The sequence below is a fragment of the Musca autumnalis genome, unplaced genomic scaffold (assembly GCF_047663935.1).
Source record: "Musca autumnalis isolate F117 unplaced genomic scaffold, ASM4766393v1 scaffold_4, whole genome shotgun sequence".
In the NCBI taxonomy this organism is placed as follows: domain Eukaryota; kingdom Metazoa; phylum Arthropoda; class Insecta; order Diptera; family Muscidae; genus Musca; species Musca autumnalis.
This window is the reverse complement of record NW_027411977.1, coordinates 44,290,950-44,303,619: the sequence shown is the minus strand read 5'-3', so window position 1 is coordinate 44,303,619 and position 12,670 is coordinate 44,290,950. Positions and strand designations below refer to the sequence as shown.

At 35.8% G+C, this 12,670-nt stretch overlaps 1 protein-coding gene across 1 annotated transcript in view; it reads left to right on the top strand.

The window, feature by feature from the left end:
• Positions 1–12,670, top strand: part of p130CAS (Serine_rich_CAS and FAT-like_CAS_C domain-containing protein p130CAS) — a 116,351-nt gene that overhangs the window by 56,510 nt on the left and 47,171 nt on the right. Inside the window, exon 2 of the mRNA XM_073984377.1 lies at positions 11,293–11,436. Within this exon, the coding sequence (XP_073840478.1) occupies positions 11,293–11,436 (144 nt within the window). The remainder of the gene's footprint in view (positions 1–11,292; positions 11,437–12,670) is intronic.

The following is a 12,670-nucleotide window of genomic DNA, read 5'->3' as shown; positions in this document are numbered from 1 at the left end:
CTCGTGCATAAATCCCTCACAAAATATATTTTCAGTTAAAATAAAAATAATTATGACTTTCATAATAAGAAATATTATCATTTTATAGTTATTATTTTGTTTTGAAATCTTATCATTTCTTTTCATTTTGTTAAAGATTAACGATTTCACACAAATGACCTTTAAGAGTTGGTGGCAACTAATTTCCGTTCAAAAAATAGGGGGAAGAAGACACTCACATTTAAAATAAAGAAATTGTATAAAAGAGTGCAAAAAGTACAACATTGATAAGGCAATTTTGTATTTGAATTAATCTCTTGGATTAAAGAAAGTCTACCGCTAAATATTTCTACATGCCTTGTGTCACCTAGTAATCCCCTATTTTGGACTTTGGATATTAAATCAAATCCAATTTTCATTGGCATATCCATTCTACATTACAGAAAACGAGATAAAAATTAATCTTCTTGATTAAGGCAATAAGGTGAATAATATTTGTGCATGCCTAGTGTCACCTACCTAGAATATGGGACTTTGTCCTATGATACATTGTGGACTACCTAGAAAGCCCCCCATTTATGGACTTGGGACTTTGGCCACTGATACTTTATGGATACTTTATTTATTCAAACTAGATTATGTTTATGATATACAAGTTCAAAGTCTATATTATTTTTTTGTGAATCATTGAAGGCCAATTATTGAATTTTTCCATAAATCCGATTAAATGTCATTGAGATATTCTAGAATTCCTTACAAAGAAGCCATTCACTTTGTTATCTCCGTGAAATACCTAATCAAGTGACAATTGAAGTTTTGATAAACAAAATTATTATTGGGTTGTCAATTGAATTTGCTAACAATGAACTTGATGACGGAATAAACCTATACAAATAAAAATAAACATAGCCAAAAAGAGAAACCTTGGGAATTTAGATGAACTGCAGAAAAGGGTTAAATATATATACCAGAAACATAAACAATTTAATAAACAAAATAAATTAGGATATCTTATAGGTAAAATATGAAGTGCGCTGACCAAATGATAGTCAAAACGTCGGAAGACCACTCTCAGTGAATGTCACCAATATAAATACACTCCTACAAGATAAACAGTTGGAGCTTCCAAAAGTTCACTTTTCGCTAGATTTGTGTATTACGGAACAAACTAATTTAAAAGAACTACCCCGACAAGGAATTATTGGATGTAAATCCAGATCTTTCGTGTATGTATATAGTCCTTTTCGTTTCTTTTTTAAAAGAAAGTAGTTCCTTCACGCCATATATGTAGTTCCGAGAACGATATAGTTCAATTAACCGTTTTCATCGTTCAGATAACAGGGTAATGTGATCTCACTGATGAAAATGATTCATTGAACTATATCGGCCTCGGAAACACATATATGGAGCGAGAGAACATCATTCTTTCGAAAAAAGGAACACGAAAGACCGATCCACTTCGTAAACTAGATTGGCCTAGCACTACTTTTTGCCTGTTAAGCTATAAGTGAACATTTTGTGTAGTTCAATTGATAGGTTCAATTTAATCTGCTATAGAACTAAATCAATTAAAGTTGATATCATGTATCACAGCATCGAATATAACGACCGATTACCAATCTCTACTGAACTAAAAGAATTTTCTTTTGATCAAATGCACCTTGCAATTGTAGGAACCAAATTACTGACTGAAATAATGGGCCGGCCGAACTAGTTGCCAAATAATTCGTAAAATGAACTATGAATTAAATAAGCGAACCTACCTATTGAAATGCTTGCAGATGAACGACTGAGGGAAAAATTAAACTAATGTTTTACAAGAACTAATTACTTACTTACTTACTTAGCTGGCCCATTACAGAACATTTGTTCTATAGGCCGAACTAAGAAGAGATCTCCATTCCTCTCTATTTGTTGCTTTGCACACTGGAATACCGCGCCTTGTCATCTCATCATCCACTTGTTTGCGCCATCTATTCCTTGGCCTGCCAATTCTGCGTGCACCGCCATGTGGCATGTATTCATACGCCTTTTTAGCGGGTTCACCATCGCTCATTCTTATGATATGGCCTAGCCAACGCAATCGCTGCATCTCGATACGTTTAACAATATTCATGTCGTTGTATAGCAGATACAGCTCGTGGTTCATGCGACGTCGATATTCACCGTCAACGCAGATTGGTCCATAGATCTTTCGAAGAATTTTTCTCTCAAACACACCAAGCACTGCCATGTCTGCTTGCGCAAGTACCCAGGCTTCGGAGCCATACATCAGCACGGGTAGTATCAGTGTTTTGTAGAGCGTTATTTTTGTTTGACGAGATGTGGCTTTGTTTTTAAACTGCTTACTTAATCCAAAGTAGCATCTGTTGGCCAATACAATTCTTCTTTTTATTTCACAACTGATGTCGTTTGTTGTGTTGACGGAGGTGCCGAGGTAGACGAAGTCTTTTACTACCTCAATATTATAGGAACCAACTTCCACAGTCGGTCCGAGCTCAATGGACGCATTGCGCGTCGACACCATCAACTTGGTCTTCTCACCGTTTACCGCCAGACCCACTTTAGCATATTCTCCTTCGACCTTTATAAAGGTATCAGTTACTTCTTTTACTGATCGACCCATGATGTCTATATCATCAGCATAAGCAAGTAACATGTGACTGTTGGTGTAGATTGTGCCACTTCTTTTGACGTTTGCCTCTCGTATAACCTTTTCTAGCAGGATGTTGAAGAGGTCACACGAAAGGCTGTCTCCTTGTCTGAAACCTCTTTTGGTACCAAACTCTTCGGAGAGGTTATTTCCTATTTTAACTGAGGACCTCGTGTCAGTTAAAGTCATTTTACAAAGCCGGATGAGCTTTGCGGGAATACCAAATTCAGACATGGCTTGGAATACCTTTGAGCGCAGCGGACTGTCGAAGGCTGCTTTATAATCGACAAAAAGGTGGTAGGTGTCGATCTGCATCTCTTGGGTCTTCTCCAGGATTTGCCGCAGGGTAAATATCTGGTCAATGGTGGACTTGCCAGGTCTAAAGCCGCATTGGTATGGTCCAATAATCTCGTTGACCATTGGCTTTAGTCGTTCGCACAATATCCCTGACACGATCTTGTAGGCAATAGGGAGTAGACTTATGCCCCTATAGTTAGAGCATACAGTCTTATCTCCCTTCTTGTGGACGGGGCACAGGATACTCAGGTTCCAATCGTCGGGTACTCGTTCTTCCTGCCAGATGGTGCTAACTAGCTGATGAATACACCTTATCAGCGTGTCGCCTCCGGTTTTGAACAGCTCGGCTGGTAAGCCATCGGCCCCTGCTGCCTTATTATTCTTCAGCCGATTTATTGCTGTCTTTACCTCATCTTGGCTGGGCGGTATACATTCAATACCATCTTCTGGGATTGGGACTGTGGTATCTTCGTCGTCTTCGCTGCTATTGGATACCAACAGATTTGAAAAATGTTCTTTCCATATCCTGAGTACACTATCTGTATCAGTTACCAAATTACCTTGCTGGTCTCTACAGGAGGATGTGCCTGTACCAAAGCCATCAGTTTGATGCTTGACTCTTTGGTAGAATTTTCGGACTTCATTCTGGCTCCTGTACATCTCGATTTTTTCACACTCCCGCTTTTCCATCTCTCTCTTTTTCCTGCGGAAAAGACGTTTCTCCTCTCTCCTTTTCTCCCTGTATCTCTCTCGTGCGCTACGCGTTGCTACGGATTGTAAAGTAGCCTTATATGCCGCATTTTTTCTTCGGTGGCAGCACGACACTCCTCATCATACCATGGATTCCTTGGTGGAGGTCTCTGGTATCCAAGTATGGATTTTGCGGCTGTTTGCATGGAGTGGGCAATGCTTTGCCATTGCGCTGATATGTTATCGGGATGAGGAGGGCTTTGATTAAGCAATTGGGCTAGTTGAGTGGAATATGCTGTGGCTATCTGTTGTGATTGCAGCTTACCGATGTCTAACTTTCGTGTTGTGTCTGTTCGTACTTTGTTTGCTACGTTTAAGCGGGTGCGTACCTTTGCTGCAACAAGGTAGTGGTCCGAATCAATGTTTGCGCCTCGGAACGATCGTACATCCAACACGCTCGATGAATGTCTTCCATCTATCACAACATGATCAATTTGGTTTCTTGTTTTCTGATCTGGAGACAGCCAGGTGCCCTTATGAATATCGAGATGATTAAATCTGGTACTGCTAACTACCATGTTTTTTGCAGCTGCAAAGTCTATCAGTCTCATACCATTGTCAGATGTTTCACTGTGGAGACTGAATTTCCCGACTGTTGGGCCAAAGATATTCTCCTTTCCAATTTTGGCATTAAAATCGCCTAGAATGATTTTAATGTCATGGGCAGGGCAACGGTCATATGTTTCTTCTAAGCGCTCGTAAAATATATCTTTGGTCTGTTCATCCTTTTCTTCAGTGGGAGCATGAGCGCAGATAAAGCTGATGTTGAAGAATTTAGCTTTTATTCGAATTGCAGCAAGTCTTTCATTCACTGGAGTGAAGCTGGATACAAGATGTTTTAGTCTCCGACTAACTACGAATCCACAACCAAACTCATGCTTTACGTCATGGCAGCTATAATACAGTGCGTCACCTTTAGGTGTTGTTGTGACGCCTTTCCCAATCCATCGTATTTCCTGTATGGCAGTAATATCGGTCTTGTACTTTTCAAGTACGTCTGCCAATGCGAAGACTGCACCTTCTCTATAAAGAGTGCGAACATTCCAGGTGCAGATTCGCAGATCATGGTCCTTAAAACGTTTGCGGGGTTCGTCAACTTTAGAGGGGTTTGTTTTTCTTTTCTTTCGTTTTTTCATAGTAGGCTGTTTTTTCTAGGGGAGGGTTACTAACCCGACGCCCAAACCCAAGTTTTTAACGTTCTTATGGGTGAACGCGCGGCACATGTTAGCTCACTACCTTTAACGGGTGTTAAAGGCAGTTCCCCAGGTGACACCACGGGGAGGTCAGTGTCCACTTGGGATGAAAGAGGGACCAAGATAAATCCTGGGCTTTGCCATGTTAAAAACCGGTCAGGACCGTTCCTTGGTATCTTCCATCCCCTACGTCACCCTACAAGAACTAATTAGTCCACTTAAAACTAAAGCTAATAGAAAAACGAACGCTTTAAAAAAAACTTATTGTTTTTAAAATTTAAAAACAACAAAAAAACTGAGCTTAAACTACATTACCTTACAAAAATAAAGTCGTACACATATCTACAAAACTGCCATAGTAAATCTAAGAAACTAAAATCATAAGTAAATGTGCTGATTCTTAAGGGAGCGAAGCATATCACTAAGAAATCAATATTACCCAGTTCTTTCAAAATCGTAAAGACGTAAAACTGTAAAGACGTTCTTCAAAATGAACTAAAATCTCTAAGAATAGTAGTATAGCACTTGGTCTGTTCCTTTACTTATAAAAATAGAAAAGTGGCAAAAGCATCAAAAGTTTTGAACTGCTCTCATATCAATTGTATGCTTTCATCAAGTAAAGGAACAGAGATACTAATGTTCCCCAATAGAGACGCTGATCAGTTATATTAAATACGGTTCACTACAATGAACCTTAAGAACTGTAGTGAACATAAATGTCCATGGTTAACCTTACATGTTACCCTGGAAGTCCGGGTCCACATACACTTCATGAAAATATAGACAGTAATTGAACTCCAAAATCACATATTAATTGTAGCGAGCCTAGCAAAGTAAATGATTGAACTTTAGTTCTGGTTCACCGTGGTGAGCCGAATGAACTGGACCTATTATGGCCAAGGTAATTGACCTTCAAAATCACACTAAATGACAGAACAGTTGTAGCTAGCCTAGTACATTAAATGATTGAACTTCAGTTCTGGTTCACCGTTATGGGCGGGTGAACTATGAATTTTATATTTTCAACAACATTACGGGTATCATTCACGATTGAAATATTACTGAATTGGTAAAAACTTGTGGCCATTAAAGGCATTGCAGGGTTAACACTTGACACTTTCTGAAAATATATTGCTAGTAACTTTTGAGATCAAGCTAGTTTTTGGCTTGATCGTTCGTAATGAACATATCTGCTCATTATATGAGACTAAAGTGAGCTATTTTACTAGAACTAATAGCTCTAATTTTACCATAAAGTCACACTTACTCCCATTATTATATATCTTCTTTTGTTATAGTTTGGATTTACCGAACAGATTTATAGCGTTCCGGTTAACTTAAAGTTAAAAGTGATGATTGAATTTCAAGGAGGAGCTTCTTAACATTAAATTTCAATGTAAAAATTATATTTTTAATTCCTCCAAATTGGTTTATTTTGCGTTCTGAAATCCATCAGATAGTAAAAGAACACATATAATAATGACCCTTAGTGAGGTAATGATCTACGCAATGCCTGCATTTGTTTCTTGTTATAAAGAGTAAGGGAACCGATGAGGATGTCTGGTGATATTCGAAACTATTATCTACTCGTCCTTCGCCCGCAATACATTACCCACTGTAAAAAGTGTTGTTGTTTTTCAAACATATAAACTTCTGAAAATACCTAAAAGTTTGTCGTATTACCTACTGAATTTTCATATTTTGTCTTAACCGAACACAAAACGCAACGGCTAGCGTTTCTTCCTTGCTCACACAATATTAATTCCTTTTATGAGGAGATTTTTCCTCACCTCAGCTCTTCAGTGATCTAGGCCATTCTACTAGTTTATAAGTTCAATCGTTCCCCGTTCCAATAATATCTATTTGACTAACTAACATCGCTCTTTTAGTTCAATGTATCATTCGGCAATTATGTCCGCCCGTTCAGCTTAACTCATTGATCTAGGTATTTCTTTTAGTCTAAAGTTCAATTGTTCGCCGCTCCAATGAGGTTCATTCGATCATCAATTAAGACTCTTTTGGTTATTTCGTTTTGTTTCTTTTGTCAAATAAGTTTCCTGATTCTATTCTCTTCTATGATCCATGTCACTTTATTCATTTTTAAGTTTAATCGTTTGCCGTTCCAACATTGTTCAATGTAAAATGTTCACTTCTCTTTAAACAAAAATGGCGCTGCATGGCGCTCTCTTTAAAAACTTTTTACTCGAAAAATTTGAGCGTGTAAAAAATAGTAAAGTGGTTGCCGGCGTCTGAATATCTTATACGCTGACTTTGACATTTCTTTCAGTTTTTTGACGTATTTTCCATTTTTCCGTTCCCGAACTATTTCAAAAAACTTTTATAGTTCTCTCTTTTACGAGTTTTACTATTAATAAGTACGTGAACGAAGCTATTGAAACTCGCAATGCGAACTAGTTCAGCGGTTCTTTTCAGTGAACTTCTCATTTTAACTACTTCGTTTGTGAACTACACAAAATTATTTTAAAACTCCTCTAGTGCGATGCTCTAACATATTTTTTGAGTTATAGAAAAAAATCGGTAAAATTATGAACGAGAAGTTCAAATAAAAATTGTCAGCACTCTTGCTATCGGTAGAACTTTAAGACTACCTTTTATTCGTCGCTAACTTAACGAAAAATATTATTACCGTTTTTGTCGGTAACTCAAAAAATGAGTTAGAAAATCGCACTACTGACCCCTCTGATAATAACCAATTTTTTGAGCACTACATTGAAGTAGCCGCTGTGGTGTTAACTGGCCTAGTTTCATGGCTCTTTTCAGTGAATCCTTCAACTGAACCCGTTCGTTTTTTTGAACATCACAACTTTATTGTTAAACTAATGACCTTTATGGAATTTCCAGCGTTTGATTGTAAATCCCATAGCATATGAATAGGGTTTGGAGCTTTAAATTGAAACAAACATTGCGATTCTGGCCGACATAGTTCAGGGGTTAATTTCAGTGAATTCTGCAATTGACCTAGTTCGTTTATGAACCTCATAATATTATTTTAAACCTGCTGAGCTTAATTCCTTTTTAATATGAATAATTTTTGGAACTCTAAAGGACTGGGTACATAAGCCGCTCGGCTTTCTTGCTTAATTCATTTCTGGTAAAAGACTAAAGACCAAGTTCGACCTAATTGAAATGTGGTTCTGACATTTCTTTATTCCTTTACCAGAAATTAATTAAGTAAGAAAGCCGAGCGGCTTATGTGTCGCGGCCTTAATTCGGAGCAAATATTGCGATTTTAATTGACCTACTTCCGTGGCTCTTTGCAGTGAATTCCGCAATTGAACTAGTTTTCTTGGGAACTACACGACATTATTTTGAACAGCTGGCCTTTTTTGAATTTCCAGCGGTTTTAAATCCCATTAGATTGCAACAAACATTGCTATTTTAAGCGACATAATTCAGTGGGATTTTTCAGTGATTTCTTCAATTGAACTTGTTCTCTTCTGAAAAAAAAAACTGATGACCTTTAGAGCCTTTGATAGGAATAAGGTTTTGAGCTTTGAATTAACGTAAAGCTTGTGATTTTGAATGACTTAGTTCCATGGCCTATTTTGTGAATTCTTCGATTGAACTAGTTAACGTGGGAATTACGCAACATTATTTCAAAAGTGATAAAACGGCGTTTGCATTAGAGCTTTCCGCCAAATTAACCATCTTTATGAGGGTTCATTTGACGTTTGCGCTATGGAATTGACATTTGAAACCCAGTGGGTTTATTAAATCCGATTAAGTGCAAACGGGGTACATTAGAGCGATTTCTTTGAAATAATTTCATGAAATGATGAGTTCTTAGATCGAGTTCCATGCTAAAGTATTTTTTTTTTGAAATTGCTGTTGAGAGGAACACGATCTAAGAACGCCTAATTTCATGAAATTATTTCATTGAAATCACACTAGCGTGAACCAGGGCTAACCTTTATCGCTTTTCCAGCCATGGTTAATTCCCTCAGATAGGAATTGAGTTTTTAGTTCAAGTTAAACGGGCGTCTTTGATTGAAAGAGTTCATTTGCTACTGCCAGTGAATAATTTAATTGAACTAATTTGTTTTTAAAATTTATTTTGAAACAGCTGACTTTCATCACATTAACCAAACTGTGGTAACTCTGCGAAGTTTTCAACTTTTAAATGTTTCCCAGTTAATATTAAAGAGCAACATAGCCCATTACAAAGTAATGTAAAAAAAGAGCAAATTTTTTGTTTTCAATTTGCAGGGCAAAATAACTTTTCCCATTACAAAGTAATGAGTAGCGGTGGAACTATGAGTTTGAGACTTAAGCTGGGTACACATTAGGTCTGTACGATAACCCAAAATTTTTTTACAAATTCGTACAAATTTTTACTGAATGCTGTTCTATAACATAATTGTCCAGCAGAAGAGAGCGAGTTGAGAGAGACTTTTTGATAGTTCTGTGACTGAGAACTTGCAAATTTTTGCTGGGAAAATTTGTCCCGTAAACATTTGTAAGTTTTGCCAGCTGACTTTAAATCAGCTGGTCAATGTAAACAACTTAAAATGTTAAAATTTTATGTTTTTGTTCCATTTGGCTTATAATAGCTTTGTTCCTTTACTTTTTTTAATGGTAAAAGTGGTAAAAGAGAAACTGTCAATATTGCTCTCTCATGAACAGTTTTACCAGAAAAGTAAAGGAACGAAAAAATGGTAGATCTGGTAGCAGTGTCAAAAAGAAACACAAAAATGCACTTTTCTTCTTTTATTTCACAGTTTTCACTTTTGTTTTGTCAGCATTCGCTTTTTTCTTCTGTTTTTGTTCATTTTTTTTCTTCATTGTCAAATAATCGTCAAACAAATGTCGAAAAATCAGTTATGCAATTTTTTACCTGAAGAAATTTGTTTGGTAGCCTGTGGTAGAAGAGAAAGGCATTTTTGCTCTCTCTTAAAAATTGCTGCCAGTTTTACCACTTTTTGGGGTTAAGGAACGCTTTGCAGGTTTAAAAAGGTAACAAATGGTAAAAATGGTAACCTCAGTTAAGGAAAGGAACACAGCTAATAGCAAAAGAAACAAAAACAATTTTCATATTTTTTCGTAAACAGCTGACTTTCATGCAAATTCTTACAAAATGTTGTTCGATAACTTTCTGCAATTTTTCTTGGTTGAGAGAGTAAAATTCAGTGAGAGAAGTTGTAAGTTGCTGAGTAATTATTGCTGGGAATGTTATCGTACATACCTATTGTCAGTTTTGATTGTCGATTTTACGTAATTATCGATAACTGTCCAACAACCAACAACTTTAAGCAATTTCTAGGATCGGTTGTAGCGGGGTGCATGTTTGGGTTCCTAGTATGAGCCCATTTGAGTGTAACCATCAAAAGTTCAATTTAAGCAATTTTGAAAAATTAGTCAACTTTTTGATTTGAGAAACTTTAAAGGTTTTATGCCCATTTCTCAACCTCCTTTCTGAAATCTAATATTTTGCTCTGTGGAAACTTCCAAGCCATATGATTTGTCTCCAAGATAGTGATGCAACACCGTCTTGACATTTTTCAAAACCACAAACCATTTCAGCTTTTATTTTTACAATCAACTCTTGTGATTCATGTTGATCGCTGGCCCATAAAGCAAAAATCAAGGGGTTGTAAATTGTAACAAATTATTACCAAGCCCTGCTAGACAAGACAAGAGACAAGCTCACAATTATGTATAATCACATATGTATGTACGTAAGTATGTATGGATGTGTGTTAAAGTTCGTGTCAACATTTGTAACAATCAAACGACAGTTTGGCGGTGGTTAACTTTTTTTGTTTCAATTTTTTATGGTTTGTTTATGTGTGTTTTTTTTTTTTTTGTTTAGTTTTCAAAAAAACAATTTAAGTTTTAAAGTGTATGGCTGTTGTTACACTTTTAACACTCTTCACTTTAAAGTGACAAAGGAGGAAAAAAGTTTCTTTTTTTGACTTGAAACAATTGGCTTTAATGGCATAGCCATTAAACTTGAAACCAGAAAGTGAAGTACAGACGAAATGGAATAAACAAAGCAATGCCATTAAAAGCAATTTAGATGTGTGTTATTTAAAAAGCAATAACACAAAGAGTCTTCTTTTGGACATAAAGGAGTTCCGCTTTAGACGAAGGGATTTGGAAAATAATATAACACTTTGTAAAAAAAGTAAAAATTATATTTTTGGGGCATGGCCTTTCTAGCAGACAAAAAAGTGAAATATGGAAGCAGGTCAAATCTTCAACTTTATACCAAATTGAAATGTGGTTTACATATTTACCTTGCAAATACCTTTGCTTTTAGGTTTCTAAAACTTTAAAAAATGATTTTGAAATTCCTTTAAAAATTCCAGGAATTTCATAAATGCTTAAACACAATTAATAACCGCCACCATAATTCCCAGCATCATCTAATCTCTGTTTTTTCTTCTTTTTTAATTTCAGAAACTCTATGCCAAAGCCTTGTACGACAATGCCGCTGACTCACCCGATGAATTGGCCTTTCGCAAGGGCGACATATTGGCCGTTTTGGAACAGGACACTGACGGTTTAGTTGGTTGGTGGTTGTGTACATTACGCGGACGTCAGGTAAGTGTCAGACAAGTTTCGATTTCACAAGATTTGTTTTTAGATGCGTATCATCAACAAAAGCAAAAAAAAAAATCGTAACTCCCCACACCAGGCCATGGACATTTTGCCTTTCAAATCTTCTTTTTTATAGTTATGTCCAGCTTTAGCTTGAAGTTGAAACTTTATTTAAATTCCCAAGAAGCAAGCAACATATCTAAACTTGTAATCATACAATGTTTCTTAACATTGTTTGGCTTGATGGCCCTAGCCTCCATGCTTTTTGTTTTGCATTGGTCCTTTACTCCCCAGCACATGGATGAATGTGTGTTCGTTTTTTTTTGCGTTCTTGGCAAAACTTTGACTCGCTATGTCAATCAAAATTAACAGTGATTTCCTGCATAAAAGCTTACGTAAATGGACCTTTTTAAATGAAGCTGTTCAGAAACGTTCTCAGAAATTAATTTTGGGGGGCTTACTAGACATAACGTTGGATGCAAAATGTGTGGAGAGTCCCAAATTCCCTTCCAAGCACGTTCCTGAAGCTGTCCATCCATTGGAAGTTTGAGAAATCATGATTTAATCATGAAATTAGTTCATCTCATCCAAAGAGAATAAATTTTAATTTATTTTGATTACATCCCATATAAAGAAGTTTCACAGGCAACAGAAAAAGGAAATGGGGGGTTTAAATTTTCAAAGGGAATTTTAAATGGAGCATGGAATAAAAATCAGCAAAGTTCACACACACGTTGTTGTTCATTTGAAATAAGATTAAGCTAGTGGCAATAAAAATTATTTTCTCATGCAGATAAAAATCATAAGATTTTCATAGAGAAAAATATACATGTATAATATTTTATATAGAAAAAAATCAAGCATTTTTTGTATAACAAAATTCGTATGATATCCTCATTTCATATAGAAATGATCATACGAGTATTTTGATATGGAAGAAAATTTATGAACTTTTTTCTTAAATAAAATAATATTTTTTTAATATAAAAAATGTTATTTTCATATAAATAAAAAATCATATTTTTTTTTTGTTTAGAGAAAAATTAATTACATATCAATATTCGGCTATATAGAAAAAACTAATATTATATTTTTAAAATTTGTTCATATACACTATTATATATGGAAAAATACTATAATATTTTTCTATATGGAAAGAAATACAATTTTTTTAATATAGAAAAACGCATAATTTTTTTTTAATTGTAAGGTAATTTACCTTAATCCCAGTTTTTTG